Source organism: Centruroides sculpturatus, unplaced genomic scaffold, assembly GCF_000671375.1.
Source record: "Centruroides sculpturatus isolate CEXI.00-Female unplaced genomic scaffold, Cexi_2.0 scaffold7, whole genome shotgun sequence".
NCBI lineage: Eukaryota > Metazoa > Arthropoda > Arachnida > Scorpiones > Buthidae > Centruroides > Centruroides sculpturatus.
The window spans coordinates 970085-991812 of NW_019384510.1; the positions used below are offsets into that span (position 1 = coordinate 970085).

A 21728-nucleotide genomic window follows, 5' to 3' on the forward strand; every position below is an offset into this window, starting at 1 on the left:
GGGGTCATAAGAAGGAATTTAGCTATCAGACTTAAAAAGCACAAATATGGTATTAATAAAGGGCACTACAACAGTTTTATCCTGTATGACACAAGCAGAGGACTCTGTAATTAAATGAAATGAAGTGACTATCCTCAAGGCTACATTCCTTATCATTAGCATTGCACGAATAAAAAATCAAAATCTATAAAAGTAAATTAAAGGATGGTTGTATTAACGCCAGAGATGCGGATGGACTAGCTTCTGCATGGAAATTCTACATAAAAGAAAAACTAAAACATAAAAATTCTTAGCTTGCACCTGCCCTTATACTTGGAGACATTTTTTGTGCATTTTATTTCAGTTTTATTTTATTTTACATATGTTATTTTATTATATTATTTATATTGTTATTGTATTAGTTTATTTACAGTCGACCCCCCTTATAACACTGTTGATTATTCCGTTTTATATAAAATCTAAGTGACTTGTACAACAAGTCACTTAGATTTTACAAATACGTGTGCCGGGCTGTGAACTGCTCACGTATTTGTAAAATCTAAGTGGCTCATACAACATGGAATTCATATAAAATGGAATAATCAACAGTGTTATGGGGGAGGGGTCAACCATAGTATATTTTGTTTTATTTTATNTTTAGTTACACCTGAAGATGGCCTGATATTAGGTTGAAAATGTTAGTGTTTTTATTAAATATATCTCAGCAAAAAAGCTGTATTGATGGTTTATTTATGTTTGTCGAAGTATTGTTCTAATTCATGCATAACAGGAAATATAAATACATTATTACTTACTAAATTATTGCAGATTTCTGCAGGAACCATGTCACTTGTATCAAATTTGAAAGTGACTGTTTTTTCTTTGGTAGATTCTAATTGACATTCAACAGTAGTCCCCTTTTCTACACTAAGAACAGTTAATTTTGGAAATCGATCCTGAATTTTCTTCCGTTTTCCAATTCGTTTACGTTCCATTTTACAGTGTTCTCTCGTACTTTCTGATATATCACTCTGTTCACTTGCTGAATCAATACCCAGTAATGCACAGCTAAGATTAAAAAAATGACTAATGATTAAATGCAAAATCTAGTCTGCAGCCAAATTAATCTATTTTAATTATAGCATCTTAAACTTTTAATTGTCAATAAAATAAAATAAATATTGCTTGAAAGTTATTAAGAACTATACCATATAGTTATAGTAATAAAATCATTAAATGTTTATTGTATCATTAAACTATCCTTGCTTCTGTAGTATATGGTATATTTTTCCATAGATTCAAATTTCATCATCCATTCATTAAATATGTAAATCTTCCACATCAATTAAATATTACACTAATAAACTAAATAATCATTGTAATTAATTGGGCTATTTTTTGCTATTATTAATAATTAGATACTAACAAGGAGGCAGATATACATTCAGGTTTCCAATTCAAACAAAACTTAGTGAGCATGTAGCCCTGAACACAAAAAACTTCTCACTCAAATAATATGGCCAGCTTCTCTAGCATTTCCAAAAACTGGGTCTCTGAAAATTGAATGTTTGACTTATAAGGAACTGAAAGCCTAGCCTCATCTCCTAATTAGTAATAAAGGTCTGAGTTTTAATCTGTGATGGGAATTTTTCCACATGAGACATCTAACAAACAAGACTGACTTAGTGCAGTTGTACTTTGTGAACACCATTGTGCTTTCGTTGAATATCCAATTAAAAGAAGTCTTCAACAAATATATATGTATAATCCAACAGCATTAAATTCTAGATTAGAATTTTCAGTTTCTGTTTCAATTTTCTATTCAGTAGTTTCAATAAATTTAAGTAGACAATGTTAAGAACATAGTATGGTATTTAGCTTTGTTTAGATGACATTTCCTTTCTTTGTCCACACCTACATGTGCAATGTAATTAATTAATTGTTATCTGATTTTGGTCAATGGTTTCCTTTTTTTTATTGGGCTTATAACTTTTGTTCGTACAAGTGTAATTCTCCATATGTATAGATTTTTCTTGTTTTCAAATGTCTTGGAATTTGTTAACCACCAGATAAAAAACAAAGTAGTGATACAGACAGAGAAAAATTATAATGTCTTTTTATATATACTGTAGTGATCTGTCACTTAAATTAACCTGTTTTCTTCACCTTATGAATGTTAAGTTTTTATTGTTTTTTTTTTTTTGTGTAAAATTATTCGCACCAGTTTCCATTTTGTGCTTGGACACCACCTTTTATGTGTTAACCTCGTGGACTTGCTGATTGGTTGTGTGATTCGTGATGTCGACAAAGGTATAAATGGAGGTGCTTCACCTGAAAGGATCTTTTTGCCTTTCGGACTTGGTTTGTAATACGTCGTCTATGAGGTGCAATTGGGTAGCTTGAAGAGGGAGATTGGAGACAGTTTGGAGGTGGAAAAACCAATCCATTATCACCCTAGGCTAAGACAAAGATATCAATATGAATTGTGTACACATTCTTTTTTAACTAACAAAGGACACATGTAAGACTGTTTTGTTTTTTTTTTTTTTTTTTTTTTTTTTTAAAACCCCACAGAGAGGTTGTAGAATAGTGCGTAGATTTATGTGTGTTATCTAGATATTTGTATGTTAGAGGTGTATTAAGTCAGTATAATGTATATAGATATAAGTATAAATTGTCTGTAGATAAATAAGCCTGTAAGACCCAGAATTAAATCAATGTTTTTACCTCACCTGTATGAGAAAAGTGTAAAGTCCTTTTTTTTATTTGTATTGCCTATTGCCCAACTTTGTACCCTGTATACTTAGGTATATCAGGTAATTAACAATACAAAGTTTTTCCCTGTTAAGTATACTAAATACTTAGACTGGACGTAACGCAAACAGTTTTTCCCTTTTTTTTAAACCTGTGATATGAAAAAGTTCCTTGTGCTACAGTGCCATGTAAGCTTAGTAATCCTACAAAAGTATAAAAATGATATACTTGTCTAAAAATAACTTCCATTCAAATAAAAGGATAATAATTTTAAACATTTATAATATAACCTTTTTATATACTAACTACTTTAATAACTTTATTAGTAATTTTTATAAGAGAGTTGTTATTAGGTTTATTCTCAATTTAATTAAAAACCAGAAAATAAATCTCTTAAAGTATGAGGTCTGTTCAAAAAATAACTGAACTTTTTGAATTGAGCAAAAATGGAGTGTTCTAGTGTCATGAAGTTGACAATACTGTTCATGATAACTTATTGAGTAAGCTGGTGTTTTTGGGTTTTTTATATCTTGTTTCATCCTGGAGTTATTGTTTTTCAAGTGAAAGATGTTTCAGCGTTTGTGGCAATTTTTGCAATGTGTGATGTACAGGAGCAATGATGTAATGTGAAGTTTCGTGTAAAATTGGTGAAAACTTTTACAGAAACATTTAAATTTTTGAATCAAACTTTATATCAAACTGCTCTAGGTCATGCAGTTTTACGAATAATTTACCTGATTAAAACATGGTTGTCAATTAGTTGAATATGACCCTTGACCAGGAAATCCTTGGCCTCAACTGATGACACTCACATTCAGAAAATCAGATTTGTGTTCTTTGAATTTTTGCCTCAATGTCACACAGTCAACTATCAGTGCTACGCAGGTGTTTTGAAACAATTGCACGATAAAAATTTGCAAAAAAAGATCAGAGTTGTGGCAAGACAATTCATGGTTCCTTCACCATGACAAGGCACCTGCTCACTCTGCCTTGTCAATTTGCCAGTTTTGTGCCAAAAATCAAATGACTGTCCTCTCCAGCCTCTGTACTCACCAGACCTGGCTCCTTGTGAATTTTTCTTGTTTCCAAAATTAAAATCAGTGCTGAAAGGATGCCATTTTGACACAATTGATGACATTAAAACAAATTTGTCACAAGCACTGAAGGACAGTCCGAAACAAGCTTACCAGGACTGCTTTGCAAAGTGGAAACATTGCTGGGATGAGTGTGTAAATAGAGGAGAGGAGTACTTTGAAGGGGACAAGGACCGATAATCTGTAACTTGAAGAATAATAATTAGAAAAATAAAGTTCAGTTACTTTTTGAACAGACCTCATATAATAATAAAAATTAAATTAGTCAATCTAACCTTATTTCTTCTGTTTGAGATGCATATTGTTGAAGATAAACCTCATTGTCCTGTACTGATAATTTCTTTTCCTATTAAAAATAAATAATTTCATATATTTTAAAAAATTAAAAAAACACAAATGCTTTCATTGATCATGTTTTTCAAGTGTTAAGTTACGCGATATTACTGTGCACCAACACAGGAAATATGTCATAAAGAAATTACAATGGTATAGCAACACAAAACATTTATTTTGTGTAATTTTACAGATTCTTTTAGGATGTGGATTCCAATGCCACGGAAATATACATAAGCATATGAGAAATGGCTTGCAACAATAACACAGTAGACACAAATCACATGTGTTGATCACAACAATTATAAATCAACCAAAAACCTAAAACTAACCTTAATTTAATTACTAACTTAAAACTAATGGGGGAGAGATATTAAGGAATGGAAGCTACAAGAAGTAGAGAAAGGTAATGATAGGAAATACCCAGGTTATCACTAGCTTCACATTTATCTTTGTTAACTTCTTACAACCCATCCTTCTTCCTTATTCCTACTTTAAGCCAGTCTTTATTTAATGTCTACAATCAAAATTAGTCATCTGAAAGAGTATTTAAACAAATTCTTTGTTTTCTTCTTAAAATATTTCATACGTAATTGATTCATTCAGAATATTAAAGGCAGGACATTGCATTTTTGTAAGATTTGGTTATGGATGACAAAATCTGTTATTTAGAGTGTCCACTATTTAAAGATAAATATTATAGATGTCCTATTTGAGGGGTCTGGAATTGTAAAAATGTCCATTAAGTAGAGGTGCACGCTATTTGGGAGTATCCATTAATGAAGGTTTTATTGCATTTTATTGTTAATCTTCTGATATGCTTATTTTTTCTCTTTATCTCATCAAATTTCAAAAAATAAACATAAGAAACCTGAGATGGAAAAACATTACATAAATGAAAGATAAAATTGTAATTTTCAATATGCAATGACCGTAATTTCACATTACTACAATAAAAAAAAGTCTTGTGGCCGTCGGCCATATCGACATATGTATTTTAATTGTATATACTTATAATTCCAATCTTCTTTCCCTATTTCTTCTATTTCCTTTCTCTGTTCCTTCTATAACCTTCCAAATGACAGTTATAGCCTTTGGGTGGAATTAGCCATTCTGAGAATCGGAAAGAACAATAGCATGTAGGATTAGCCGTTCTGAGAATCGGAAAGAACTATAGTTGTAGGAGGGATGGTGGAAAGATAGCAAGAGAGAGGAAGGCAGTATTGAATGAGACACAAAGAGAGCTAGATGTGTCGAAGGGAGCTCTGAACGTGACTTCGTGGCGAAGAACAAAGGAATTCTTCGAGAAGTCGAGTAACGGACTGAGGAGGAACCATAGCATTCCATATTTTTCATAGAGAATTTCTAAATTTATTACCTTCACTTTTTATAAAATCATTTTATGTATAGAGAAAGTCAAATGACATTTCAAATACATTAAAAAAAAAAAAATGAATCAAGTGAAATTTTTAAATTTTTATCATTTAGTATATTTATACTAAAACATCAAATTTCATAAAATTTATTGAGTTAAGAAAATATATCTACAGTGGAACCTCGGTATACGACCTTAATCTGTTCCTGGTATTTGGACTTATACCGAATAGGACATATACCAAACCAACCTTTTCCATAAGAAGTAATGTAAAAATGATTAATCCGTTCTCATGAAAAAAAATGGCTGGCTTTAAACACCTCACTTTCCTCGCTAGTTCCTGCTTGATTTTTCATGAGATCAGCATGTATCCTTTTAGCTTTCTCGCAAATAATTGCTTCCGATATGATGTCGCCAGCACACTGTTTTTCAATTATCCAAAGCAAAAGCAATTTCTTGACATGATCTAATGTCTTCAATCTCTGTTTAGAAATTGATTTAACCCCTTTCGCAACATTAGCAAATTTAATAATGTCTTTATTTTTCACGATTGTCGATATCGTCGTTCTCAAAATACGGAATGCAACAGTTAAATCTCGTTAAATGTCGAACACGCGTGCCACCTTCATATTTCTCAACAATCTCTTTTTTCAGTTCCATTGTGATTCTAGTCGTTTTTTTAGTTTTCTGTTGCTTTTCATTTGCCTTTTTGCAATTCATGATTAATAAAAATAATAACATTTTACTTACAAATTAAAATCAGAAGAAATTTAACAAAGTTATAAACCGTAGCACCGCGAACGTTTAGTCTAGTGTAGTACACCGATAGTGCTACTTGTTCATAGATGGCGCGTATAATTGAATTAAGTCATATACCGAACAAAAGTCGTATACTGAGCAAAATTTGTTTTGTCCAAACAGGACGTATTCCGAATTGGACGTATTCTAAAGCAGACGTATACCGAGGTTCCACTGTATTTTGTTTTAATTTTTTATTGCTGAAAGCAATAAAAAATTTTCTACACAAATAAGAGCACACTCCTATATGAGGCAGCTTGTTTGGGCTTATGAGAGCACTGCACTGCTGTGTCAATGTAAATTAAATGTAAATGTATTGACACATAAGTGAGACTTCACAACTAGTCCAAATTCCTCACAAAAACTTGTTTTACAAATATGTTTTCTATATAGAGAAAAATAATACCAAAAACAGAAAGACAGGGTCAAATAAAAAATTTGACCTCTCACTCCAACAACTGTAGAAACAACAAGTGGTAAAGTTTTATTTTAAACAGCTTGACATAAGAGAGCATCAACACACAAAACTATTAATATTAATTTTAAAACAAGCACGTTTTAATTCAACTTTGACAAATGTTTTTAATCTAATAATAGATCTGTTTCATAGGTCTATAAAGCTTAAACATTTCTAATTCTGGAATATACATGTGATTGTTACAATAACTAAAATTCAGGAATGCATTTAAAATTCAAAAGTTGTTCTATATTTTCTCATTTAGAGTTATGTGATAAATAATTACATAAATAAATAAAAGCCTAATACATATATATATATAAACTGTTTTACTCTAATATATATAAATATTATGTAAATTTTTAAGTTTATACAGTCATAGTCAAGAGCAAACATACATGCTATCTTACAAAAGTTAATATGCAAAAAATATGACATGTTAAATTATGACTTGGAATTTTTATTCTAAATAATTGTATAAATCTATTTTCTTGAAATCCACATCACTAAAAATTGCATATCATGAGTTGCAAATGAATTTCTTGCATATTTGTGATTAAAGGTAGAAATCTACAATTCAAAAGTGACCATACATTGTGCACTCACTTGCCAATTTAGTTTGAAAATTGCATTGTTGTTCAAATGCAACCTCATGGTTAATGTAATGTAAGTTAAAACATATTATTATCATGAGTAATTGTCATAAAAAAACTTGTAAGGAAACATGAAAACTGATTATTCAGTTAAAAAATGAAGATAAGTAACTAAGAGAAATTAGAAAAATTGTCAAGAAAAGCCCAACAACTGATCAAAGTATTGTGACAAGATATTTTTTACAGAATATGTTAAAATCTGCTCTCATTCAAAACGATCCAGAAAGCTATCAAATGCAGACATCCATGCTATAGTTCCCGATATTAAACAGAATCCCTACACTACTTATGTTAAATCTGCACATGAAATCTCTGATGTGAAAGGATAACCAGTAAGTGAAATTATCATCAGGAGAATACAATTTTCCAATAATTTTATGGCAGAATATTAAGAAAAAAGCCAACAATGAGTAAAAGAAATTGTCACAAATGTTTGCTATTTGCAAAATGATTCAAAGATGTTCTTTAGAATATTTGGAAAATGTACTATTTACTGATGATTGTAAATCTGAGGTATTCACATCTCAAAAACATTTGAAAGTTTAGAGAACTACAAATTCTGAACTTCAGCTGAAGAATCTAGTGTTTACTGTAAAGTATGATGGAGGATCCAAAATGGTTTGGGATGTATGTCAGCTTCAGGTGTAGGAGAACTTGCTTTTATAGACTCTAAAATGGATCATTTTGGCTATTTAAACATACTTAAAACAAATTTAAACTAAAGCTTAATTAAATTAGGTCTGTGAAACTCCTAGTTCTTTCAGCAAGACAATAATCCAAAAAATATTGTGAAGCAATGTCTCCTCTATCAAACACCAAAACTGTTACATCTATCACCACAATCACCAAATTTAGATATAATCAAACATTTATGAGGATAATGAAGAATAAATTGAAAAATGAAACATTACAAGCAAAGACTCACTTCAGAAAATACTCAGAAAAATGTGGAATTTTATTGAAGTTACAGATATAAAAAAACTAGTTCATTTTATGCCAAACAAACAAAAAGCAGTCATAAAAGGTCATGGTAGACTGGAAAAATATTCATTGTTGAGTTTTATGATGACAAAGTTTGTCAATTTTCTGTTAAATTCAAGTGTATGGAAAGTTGTAATTTTTCATGTTAAGAACATCAAAAAAAAATTTTTTAATATTTGAAAATGAGATATTTGTTTAAGTACAAATAATAATTTTTATACGGTAATTATTTCTTTCCTCATAAATAAATTTATTTGCCATGATTTAATTCTTGAAAATTGAAGGTGGATGTTCACTTTTGACTCTGACTGTATATTAAAGTTAAATTCAGGTAAAATTAAGGTTAATAGATGTGTGTGTTGAAAAACAATTTATCCTGCATTTCTGAATAATTGTGCACATGACGGCAGCTGGAAACTATTAAAAACAGGAAGAAAAACATGATACAATGAATTATGGGTAAGAGATCTCTCAGTTAAAGAGACATTTCAGGTGGAATTTGACATCAATTAAAAGAGAAATTTTAACCTTCCATGACCCCTAATTCGGTCCTGGCAACAGAACAAGGACCAATTGGAAAGTGAGGCAAGGAGATTGAGACCAACCAGTGTTTGAACTGAGGAACAAAGTCTTTAAAAATTTGTGCCATAAGGATATAAGGTTCACAGCCAATAACTTGTCACAAGGATCCATTTTTCCTTTACTCTCTTCTCAAGAATTCCATTCCTGTTGTGGCAGTCAGCCATGTTTTTTTTTGTCTTCTCTATCTATCCAATTTCATATGCTCTTTCCACCCTTTGTCAGGAATTCTGCCATTGTTTGTAATCATTTCCAGACCAGCTCTTTTGTTCGGTTCTGAGGAAAACTGGTCTGGACAACAGGAAGAAAATATTCAAGGAACCTGAACAGAATAGAGCTCACCTTGAGTTGAGTCTTGGACAAGGACAGGAAAGAGAAAAACTCAGAACAATGATGCTGAGGCTTGAAGCGTTCAGCCACTTACCAACAAGATATTGTTTATATACAGTGGAACCTCGGTATACGACCTTAATCCGTTCCTGGTGTTTGGACTTATACCGAATAGGACGTATACCAAACCAACCTTTCCCATAAGAAGTAATGTAAAAATGATTAATCCGTTCTCAATTAAAAAAAAGTGGCTGGCTTTAAACACCTCGCTTTCCTGGCTAGTTCCTGCTTGATTTTTCACGAGATCAGCGTGTATCTTTTTAGCTTTCTCTCAAATAATTGCTTTTGATACGCTGTCACCAGCACACTGTTTTTCAGTTATCCAAAGCAAAAGCAATTTCTCGACATGATTTAATGTCTTCGATCTATGTTTAGAAACTGATTTAACTCCTTTCGCTACGTTAGCAGATTTAATAATATCTCCATTTTTCACGATTGTCTATATCATCGTTCTCGGAATATGGTATGCAACAGTTAAATCTTGAACATGCATGACACCTTCATATTTCTCAACAATCTCTTTTTTTCAGTTCCATTGTGATAATACAATAAATCTGACTTACTGAACCTATAACCGATGCGTATCACTCTTTTTCTTTCACACATCAAACGTTTTCATAACCCCTTCTGGGTTCTTCATCAGGATAACAGCTGGATCGAATAGCGATTTCAAAAATTTGAATGAATCCGAACTTGTATCATTCCATTCGCTTAATCCGTCACATGATATGATTGAAATTGTTCTATTTTGACAGTCGATGTTCAAATTTAAGAGAATGATTCAAAACATGTTATTGAGATATAAAGATTATTTAATATTCTCGTGTTTTTAGGGCGTATGACAAATCCGAGTGTATTAATTCAAGAGAAGAGATCAGCCTTTCCATGGCGTGGCAAAACCTACTCCATAAAGAGTGATAATGAAATTATATTGAGCCTTAAAAATAAATGATATTAGGGAACACGAGAATATTAAATAATCTTTATATCTCAATAACATGTTTTGAATCGTTCTCTTAAATTTGAACATCGATCGTCAAAATAGAACAATTTCAATCATATCACGTGACAGATTAAGCGAATGGAATGATACAAGTTCGGATTCATTCAAATTTTTGAAATTGCTATTCGATCCAGCTGTTATCCTGATGAAGAACCCAGAAGGGGTTATGAAAACGTTTGATGTGTGAAAGAAAAAGAGTGATACGCATCGATTATAGGTTCAGTAAGTCAGATTTATTGTATTATATACAACCCGATGTGCAGTGATAGTATATTATTATATAATTCCATTGTGATTTTAGTCATTTTTTTTCTGTTGCCTTTTTGCAATTCATGATTAATAAAAATAATAACATTTTACTTACAAATTAAAATCAAAAGAAATTTAACAAAGTTATAAATTGTGGCACCGAAAACGTCTAGTCTGGTCTACGAGGGCTGTTCGGAAAGTTCGCGGCCTCAAATAGAACAACAAACAAAATAATGTTAAAACTTTTTTATTTTTCAATGTAGTCTCCTTTGTTAGCAATGCACTTATTCCAGCGATGTTCTAGCTTTTTTATGCCATTACAATAGGTCAATTTGTCAAGGTGTGCAAAATACTCGTTTACTTCAGAGATGACTTTGTCATTTGAGTGGAATCTCTTTCCAACCAAGAATTATTTTAAATTTGGAAAAAGGTGGAAGTCACTGGGGGCCAAATCAGGTGAGTACGGTGAATGTGGAACTAATTGGAAGCTAAGTTCGTTTATTTTTTGTTCAGTGATTCTGGCATTATCGTGGTGAAACAGAACCTTCTTCTTCAAGTGTGGCCTCTTCGATTTCTTTCTTCAGTTTTTCCAAAAGTATACAGTAATAGACAGCATTGATGGTCTTTCCTCTTTCTAGGTAGTCAATAAAGATGATTCCTTTAGCATCCCCAAAAAACCGAGGCCATCACTTTCCCCGCTGATGGAACTGTTTTTGCCTTCTTTGGTGGTGGCGAACTGGGGTGTTTCCATTGCTTCGACTGTTCTTTTGTTTCAGGAGTGTAGTAATGGATCCACGTTTCGTCAGTAGTCACAAACCGACGCAAGAAATCCCGTGGGTTTTTCTTGTAGAAGTCCAAACACTTCTTTGACATCAAAGTGCGAACACGTCTTTGCTCAGCGGTCAGCAGATGCGGCACCCAACTTGCTGAGACCTTCGTCATACCCAAATTTTCGGTTAGATGTGGTGCACTCGGTCGACAGAGATGCCTGTTGTCTCAGCTATCTCACGCGTTTTCAAACGGCGATCTGCTAACACCAAATCGTAAACTTTGTCGATATTTTTTTCAGTGACAGCAGTTGACGGCCGTCCGCTGCGAGGGTCATGTTTCACACTCTCTCTGCCAGATTTAAAAAGGGCTGTCCATTTTTTCACAGTGGTGTACGAAGGAGCAGACTCTCCCAAAACTTCATCCATGTCAGCTTTGATTTGAGATGCGGTCAACCCTTTTTTCGTCAGGTATTTTATGACCGCACGAGTCTCCGTCTTCTCCATTTTTGACAAAGCATGTGCACATTGACTATCTGCTAAGCTGTCGTGGCAAAACTTTACGACAAATCAAGCGGAAATTGGTATCGTATCTTTAGCAAGGATGGCTGAATTATTCCCGCCAAAAATTAAATTGATCGCAGCGCCGCATATAGGCAAGGCCGCGAACTTTTCGAACAGCCCTCGTAAATACACCGATAGTGCTACTTGTTCATAGATGGCGCGTATAATTGAATTAAGTCGTATACCGAGCAAAATTTGTTTCGTCCAAACAGGATGTATTCCGAATTGGGCGTATTCTAAAGCAGATGTATACCGAGGTTCCACTGTATTTGTTTGTTGTTTGTTAAGTTATGGAAATGCAACACTTGGGCGATCTTGCCTAGAAGAATGCCTTTCAGGAGGTCTTTTTAAGGGAAACTGGCCCCTATTTAGGTGTTACAGACATGGAAAAACCCCAGAAAACTCCACATGGCCAGCCCATCCGAGCAAGGTGCAAACCCATGACCAAACTCCCAGTGTTAGGTTACGAAGACCACTTGGCCACTGTTTTCTAGCCTGTCTTAAATTATTCAGACCTTTTATTTCCTTTTATTCTCCCTGCACTCCAAAAAAAAATCTTCTCTCATACACACAGTCTGTTTCCAATTAGAAATATCAAAAATACTATTAATATTCTTCCAACATTTTAAATGAATATCTCTCTTTTCACGTTAAATGAAACACAGATGATCAAAACTGTTGCTTTCTTCATTCTATCCTTCACATGGTTAACACAATCAAGAATTATATTTGATAAACCAGACACGTTTCTAACAAAGACCCTTTTCTAACCAGACACTTTTCTGAAATAGTCACTAATAAATTTTCCCATTCATTCACCTCTACATTAAAAATACTAAGTTTCTCTTTCTTAAATTATTTTCAAGTATATTAACTCTTTTAGTTAAACCAGGAATATGCCTTGTTTTTCCTTGAATTGTATATCAATATGAGGTTAAATGATTTTTTATATTAAAATATCAAACTTCAAATTTTAGAATATTAAGCATATTGTCCTGTATACCATTATTGAAAACATATTTTTTTGTTGTAATAAAATATTTACTACCTTTATGATTGTGTATCCTATGCCAAAATTTTCTACTTATTGTTAGGCAATTTAATGTTATTGTAGAAAATGTCTTTGAAATTATCAATACACTGGTGTCCAAAATTTTAAACACAAATGTATTGATAATTTAAAATGGTGAAAAAAGTTAATGTAGTCAGTAGTTTAATAAATCAAATATTAAAATAAAGCTTGCAGCTTAAAGAGAACAAAATTATACATTAAAAAGTAATTATTATTTTTTCCAAAGAATCAAAATACTTACTTGATTTTCAAAGTTTGTATTTTCTATTGACATTACATTCGATAAATTACTCGGAGATAATAATTCTACAAAGAAACAGAACAAAGTAAATAACCAATATAAACAGCAACATTTATAAAATAATATAAATAAAATCATATTTCTAAAATTTAGAACCATTATGGTACTCAACATCAAAGAGATTATAAACAATAAGCAACTCTGTTTAATAATTTATGGTAACTTTGTTTACTGGTTTGAATTCTTTGCCTAAAGATGACAGATATGAAAACTGTTGAAAATACTAGTGTATGACTTTTAGATATTTTAGTTTTGATTTTATTAAATTTGTTTACATTGATGAAGAGTTGCCTATTATTTACATTTCTAAAATATTAACATAACAAAAAAATATATTAAACAAATTTACTTCTTTTATTTTCTTTTTTTATTATTAATTAATACAAAGGTATTATCACTGGAAAGAAAACCTTTCCCAACAAACGATATAATATTCCTATATCAATCCAGAATAATTTTCACATACGATCAGTAAAATTTGAATTTTAAATTTAATTTTGCTTCATCGAAGTTTAAAAAAATAAATATATAAGAATTACGGAAATCTAAAAGCTATGTTAGTTTTTTAATGTGCAATTTCTAATTTATAGACTAACTATTAAATTTATTATAATTGTTTCCAATTCAGTTACATTCAAATAGCTACAAGAAATATTTTTTAAATAAGGACCGTTTAGTAACATCTTATTAAAATGCACACATTCACAATTTTGCACATGTACAGTGTCTCCTGGTACCCTTGCACATAAACAGATGCCATATTAAATTACGTCGGCAATGTGTGCCTTTCTCGTCAACTAGGAAAATGTTTAAGAATATTGAGCTACCTGCCACCTGTAAAATAAGGTCTGTTATTTGCTTCCTGGCCACAAGAAATGTGAAACCAGCAGATCTGTCAAGTTTATGATCCAAATGCCATGAGTGAAAGCAAAGTTCATAAGAAGGTGAGACTGTTTAAGGAAGGTCAGGAAAATGGGCATTGTAAACCACATTCAGACTAGGCATCTGAAATTGCCAACATTCTTGTTCACGTAATATGTGAATCAGTGGAAACAGACAGTTCACCATTTCCACACTAACAGTGAATTTCCTATAAGTTTCTTAGTCAGTTCTTAACAAAACTGTGTCATAAAACTTGGACTATAAGAAATTGTGCTGTTGATGGATTCCAAAGATGCTTACTAAAGATTATCCACTACTTTGATACTTTTGACCTAATAACATGAGAAAGGTGATAAACTGTTGAGCCACATCAGCATAGAAACAAGACATGGGTATCTAATATGACTCCTGAATGCAAGCAGCAGTCTCTGGAGTAGCAACATATCATCTCCAACAAGATCACAGCATCCATGTTCTGGGACAGATGCAATATTTTGTTGATGGACTTTACATGAAACAACAGTAAATGCTGTTGCATTTTTCAGACTTCGAAGAAACTTTGCTGAACATTCCAGAATAAACTCCACAGCATGCTGTCTGCTGGGGTTATATTGCTTCACGACAATGCAAAACACCATATAGCCACTTTAACACAAGTCCTAGTAAAATCTTTTGGTTGGCAGCATTTGAATTACTTTGTACAGTCCATACTTGATGCTGACTTACCTTCCTGCATCTGAAAAGGTTCCTTGCTGCTGGCAAGCATTTCCAAACCAATGAAGAAGTGCAAAAAATAGTTTAAAAATGATCATCCTCACAGGTGGCATACTTCTGTGACACAAGTCTACAAAAACCAATTTCATGCTACAACAAAAGTTTCAACAATGGAAACTATGAGGAAAAGTAGCTAAAAGTAGTAGAATCTGAAAAAATAAATAAATAAAGTACCCATAATGTTTGGCACTTTGTTTTTTATTATAAAACAGTTTTTACTTTAAAAATATCTCTTCTAAATTACCATAATTAACAAATACACATTCTTATGAATTATTTTTAGTAAATAATCAATAAGAATGTCTACTCTGCAAAAATTCCTATAACAAACAAAACCACATAACCTGTTGCATCATCAATAAAAATACATTAACTTTTTGGTGTTAAAACAGATGAAAATAAAGACAATATTGTTTAACAACAAATATAATTACAAATATTATCATCCATTCACTGTAGATGTTAAAAAGTGTTGGGAACAAACCACATCCATGTCTTATTCCTTTTTTAATCTGAATCCATTTGGTATCATCTCCCTGAAATCTGACCATTGGTTTTATAGATGATGTATATTATTCTCAGTAATTTTTTTATCAATACCTATTTTTGCAGAATCTCAAACAAAAGTGTTTGATTAACACTATCAAAGACCTTCTCAAAGTCGACAAAGCATACATATAATTCTCTATAATGATCAATAATCCTTTCTCCTGTAAGTCGTATCATTGTAATGTCGTCCCTTGTCCCTCTGCCTCTTCAGAAACCAAATTGTGACTCACCTAGTTCCTGATTTATGTAGTTTTCTATTTTCGCTCTATGATGTTAACTAAAACCTTTAAGGCATGGCTTACCAAACTAACAGTACTGTGTTTATCACAGTCTAAGGTATCCACAGTTTTAGGAACAGGGATAAAGATTGATTTTGTGAAATCATCCAGAAGATCTGCCTCTAAAATTTTGTTTAAAAAATTAATTAAAATTCTTGTTTCATCTTCTCCATTAACCTTAAGAAGTTCTCCTTGTATTTCATCTATTCCTGGTGCCTTTCTGTCCCTCAGCTTTTTCAATACAGCATCAATCTCTTCCTTAAGAAAGGTTGCATTCTTTCTTTCTCCTCCATCCCTTCTAGGTTTAAACCGTCCTCATTTCCATAGATTGTCTACATATCTTTCCCATCTTAACACTTGTCCATCTTTCTGCAATAAAATTTTCCATTTTCATCTCATAAAGCCCCAATTCTGCATTTCCTTTTTTACCCTTAGATTAAGCTTAGCTTTTCATATACTCTTCTTTAGTCATCCCCATTTAGTGCTCCATTTCTAGACAAAATTGATTCAGTCACTTTTCTTTTGCCTATTTGCACATTATTCTTATTTGCTGTTTTAATGATTTTATATTTTTCTTTTTCTTTCATGTTGTTAGCATTTTTGTATCGTCTTCTTTCATCCATATTTTTTATTATCTCTTCTGTGACCCAAGGCTTCTTTATCTGTTTCCCTTTCTTGCCAAGGATGTCAACCACTGTGTCTTTAATTTTTTGTTTCAAATCATTCCAGATTTCTTCTGCACTTCTGTTAGTGTTGAAATTTTGCAGTCTTCTCGATATGTCAGCCTGAAAAATCTTCTTGATGTAGTCTTTCCTCAATGTATCTATATTGAGCCATTTTTTTGCTTTTTTTGGCCTAACGTGTTTCAGCCTTATTCTTAGTTTTGTTACCAGTAGACTATGATCACCATTGCAATCAACACCTGGTTAAGTCTGTGTGTTAATTATTGCATTTCTAAATCTGTAGTTGACTAGAATTTAATCAATTTGGTTTCTTGTTTCTGCTCCTCTTAATCCTGGAGCTGTCCATGTAGCCACTCTTCTGTCATGCTGTTGAAACCAGGTGTTAGTTACAATCATGTTGGTTCTTCTGCAAAATGCAACAAGTCCCTCTTTCGTTCATTTCTCCTAAGCCCCATGGTCCAATTACATTATCTCTCGCCCTCTTCCAATCTTTGCATTTATATCCACCATAATAATCACTACATCTCTCTTCTTTTTAAGCTGTAGGTATTTGTTTATAAACTTCCTCTGTCTTATCATCAGAATGATCATTTGTTGGCATGTATGTCTGGGTTAAGAAAAGGACCTTGGTTTAGCATTTATCCTCAGTGCTATGGTGCTATCAAATACTTGGCAATATTTGTCAACCAATTTAGCCATCTTCTTTTCCAGCATTACCCCATCTCCTGTTTTATGTTTTGTTCTTCTGAATAGATGAGTCTTATTTCTTTGTTAGTGGTAATATCTCCTTCTCCAGCTCATCTTGTTTCAGAGATTGCTAAGATTGACATCTTCAGTCTTTTCATTTCATGCATTACATTTCCTATCTTTCCCATTTGGTATAAAGATCTAACATTCCAGGTACCTATGTTAATTCATTTCTTAAAATTTTGAAAGCTGTGTGGAATTTTTGTATCTACTTCAAGAGTTCTTAATGACTTTGATCCTGTAGTGTTGTTTGAAGCATTTCTCTGATTTGATCTGTGTACTTCCTGTAATTCCAGTTCACCTCTCCCAGGTAGCCAACTGCACAGGGGTCCTATCCATTCCTCTGCTGAACAGATTATTTCTGAATCTTCTGTCCATTAAATTTTGGGGAGATACAGATGCATGGTGGTTCCCATGGTGGTTAAATATAATATATTATATTTAATACTTTAATAATTATTTTTCTAATTAACTAGCTCAAACAAAACTTCAAAATATTTGATGAAAACAAAATATTCGATAACATATATATTTAAAATTAAAGTAATGGACCAAGTAATTAACACAGACATTATTTATATTGCCTGGCAATACTGAATAATAATGAACAAAATCAAGCATTGTAATAAATTTCATATTCTTTATCATAATTTATCACACTGACAGGTCAATATGAACACTGCTATCATCTGATTGGGCAAAGTGATGATAATGATATCTTGGAGTTATCATACAACAGACTAAACCACACACCATTCTGTGTACCATATTCCAAAAATGACATTCCAGAAGTTTTCTTTAAGTTGATTTTTATGACTAAATTATATAATTTTGTAAATAATACTAATAATGTACTTATAACTCTTTTTTAATGCAATTCTGAAATTATGCAATTGACAAAAGTAAACCATTCTTTTCACACAACTATTTTTTTTATGGAAAAAAGTTTATTGAAATTTTTAAATTTATTTTTTTTTATAAAACTGTGTTATTGTTCAAAAATGTTAATCTTTTTGTTGAAAAACTGGTTTTAAAATTAAATGTTTCTAAATCAAGAATTCATTTAGCTTTTTTAAGCAGACAGCACTGTATGTACTGTACATCAGAGAATATTGTATGTTTCCTAGGTTACCTTGTGTTTACAATAATGCTAAAATAAAAAAGCTCACATTTCTTTTGTAAATTGCTTATTTTTTCATTTCATCCAAATTGTGGATCCTATCATGCATTTTTTTTCAGGTTGTATATACCATACTATTTTTATGTGTGTTGTTTGGAATATATCCACTGTGCAAAAAGAGCAATAGGTGTACTTTTTGTCAATATTAGTTTAATTAGTACAGATAATAATACTTAAAAACTGGAATATTTTTTAATAGTAAGTGAAATTTTCACAAATTATTTTCTTGAAAGCTATGTGCAAAGTAATTGCCAACTAAACTTTTTGTAATAATGATTCTAATTATTAAAGTTTTTTGTAATTAATATGTGAACCGCCGGGGAGGTTGGAGGTCTCCTTTTTCGGCAACACTAGTCAGAATGACAAGTCAGGCGAGTGGAGGGAGAGTTTCTTGGGGTCAACGATAAGGTGAAGGGCATATACAAGTAAAAGAGTCTACCATTTTAACAAGTAAAAATAAGAATTTATTGAAATAAACAAAATTGACAAAAAGACTACACAAATTTCTTTCTTGAACCGCCTATCAGCTCGAGAGAGAGTTTACACACTTTTTCATACCTCTTTGTATGGTTCCTAGGCGAGTAAGTCCATGTAGGCACTTAATTGTTCAATAAAAGGTGGTTTTAATCCTCAGGAGCACAAATATATAAAGTTTGCGACTCTGGCGATGATTGGATAACGATGTTCGTAGATTGGAATATCGGCGGGTTCGGAGAATCGGCGCGATGTCGTCAGTCCAGCTTTCGTTAAGAGACTCCCCAAGAGGGGGTAAGAACGGTCTTTTATAGCTTTTTGTGGGGAATTTCCATCATGTGATCGAATGGTCTATGAGCTATAGGTTATAGGTGTTCCAGGGACCTAAAACAAGTGACGAAAGTTGGATGCTAACTATAAACTTTTGTGCAAGATGAGCTGCAAGTTATGTAGAGAATAATAGATTGTTGATGTTTATGACCGGAAGGTTTACACATTCCCGGCTAAGATCGATTTTTTCCTTCTAATTCGTTACATAAACGAAAGTGCATTAATTAAAATTTTAGTTAATAAAAGAGCGAAATTTTCGTTAATAAAATTCAGGGTCTCATAAATATATGCATATTACTATTATGCATAAAATAGAATGGGTTGTTCATAAAATACTTTAATTCACATAAATAAATAATTTTTAATAAAGAAAATTAAAACTTTTTTGAAAATCAAATTGCCCAAAGAGATATAGTTTTATTCATAATGTCAGGTCAATTTAATAAATTATTCAATATTTATTAAACTATGTGGCAATTTTAATCATTATTCATAATGACCTATTAGTCACTTTGTCCATAACATATATATAAGAATATAAAAAATATATAAACATTTTTTATATTACCGTACTGTACTAATCTTTAGTACACGGAAAACTACTAGTTTTCCATTCGTTTCTGACTTTTGGAGGCTTAGTCAGAAACGAATGGAAAACTAGTAGTTTTCCGTGTACTAAAGATTAGTACAGTACGGTAATATAAAAAATAGATTATCTGACTCCATCGATTCTTTTTGGAATATTTTTATTGATATATAAACATGGTTCCTAGTCAAATTTTTGTTTTAAATTCCATGACTTTCCTTGACCAACCTTGTACAAATTTCCTAACCCTCACATCCCTTACAGTATGGCACAATGACAAAATTAAACAGCATATGCTAGGCAAATATTCTAATACTTCTTTGACTTTTTAATCAGTTATTTTTTCTAATTAACAATTACATAATTTTTGTAATTGCTAAATAATTAAAATTAAAAATAAAATGTTTTATTAAATTAAAATAGTTTATCCTGTTATTAATCCACAACCATAAATCTACGTGGCTTTGAAAAAAATAAATAAATAGCCGTCATTTATTATTCATTAACAAATCCTGTATAATCCATGTACAAAAGTCTATATTTATTAAATTTATCTCTTAATAAATTTCCTGAACTTTATAAAATATCAATAAACTGGAAAAAAATTCAGAAATAGTTTAGTTACACAATTAAAATTATTAAAATAAAAAATAAATAATACCATTTAAATTAAAATTATTTATCATCATTTTTTGTACTTTGTTATCAGTTTTTTTTTTTATCAGTTCATTAATACATGCCCTCAAACTGAAAGTGTAAATGATAAGTGTGAGGGATTTGTAGAGTTAAAATATTTCAAAAACATTTTAATCAACGTTAGATTATTAAGTATTACAGACTTTTATCTAAAATTCAAAATACTGCATAATAATGCTGTGTTAAAATTTGAAAATGATAATTGATATTGCCATATATTATATTTGGGACTTAGTTTGATCCTCTGGCATTTTGCAATGCTCTCCTCCCTGTTGCATTTTATAATTCTTCACATATTCAATCAATATTAATTTTTAAAATTAAACTGCATTATCAGTAAAAGAAGTGAACATCTGCAATAATTGAACAAACATTAAAAAAAACAATACACAAAGTGATTACAATTTATAAGGTGTGATTTTAAATCTTATAATCTTACAATATAATAGAATAATAAGTCTTGTGTAACAAGACTTACTTATTAAATCCAAAACTGTAAAAAAAAAATGTAAAAATTTTAATTAAATTTTGGCTGACAGTATTTATATCAAAATTTATATAAATAAAATATATGAAGCTACAAATATGTCTTTGTGTCCTGTTTAACAACAGAACATGAAGACAATTTTGTAGGTTCAATATATTTTATTTATTTATATTTTGATGTAAAAATTAAAATTAACTCATTTGATATAGTTTGCAAAGTTTAAAGAACTGCTTACAAACTTGGTTTTTAGGTATAGTAATAAAAATAATTAATAATAAAATTGATGAATAGCACTTGTGCATTCTTTACATTTCTATTATACACATCCCACACATTAAGTCAACATTTCACTGTAATAATTTAAATATTCTTATTATCAACAGTGCATCTTCATTTAAATTGTAAAAGAAAAACTGAATAAATTTTTGAAAAACTGGAAAAACTACATGTCTTTAATGTCTTCAATACCCCAATGACATGAATTAACCTAGTGTTTCTCAAACTTCACCTTCTGGTAGACCTGTTTAATAAATTTTTATGCACCATCTACCTAATTTTGCATAGTTTGCTGTCAATATATTTGTCTACATCACAGGGATCTGTAAACCACACACTGTTGAGAAATCTGCTATCTGAATTATCTCAACCACTTCGACGTGAAAATTTCTACTCTTCAGTACTACACACTGCAAAATTTTCAGTGTTTTCAGATG

The 21728-nt window shown here is 31.3% G+C and overlaps 1 protein-coding gene across 2 annotated transcripts in view; it reads right to left on the reverse strand.

Moving 5' to 3' along the window:
- Positions 1-691: 691 nt before the first annotated feature.
- LOC111622377 (serine/threonine-protein kinase WNK1-like) overlaps positions 692-21728 on the reverse strand; it is a 132256-nt gene continuing 111219 nt past the window's right edge. For both annotated transcript variants that reach the window (XM_023364737.1, XM_023364736.1), the window contains 3 exons: positions 13290-13354; positions 4103-4173; positions 692-1047 (listed from right to left, as the gene is read on the reverse strand). In XM_023364737.1, the coding sequence (XP_023220505.1) occupies positions 726-1047; positions 4103-4173; positions 13290-13354 (458 nt within the window). In that variant the 3' untranslated portion in view covers positions 692-725. The remainder of the gene's footprint in view (positions 1048-4102; positions 4174-13289; positions 13355-21728) is intronic.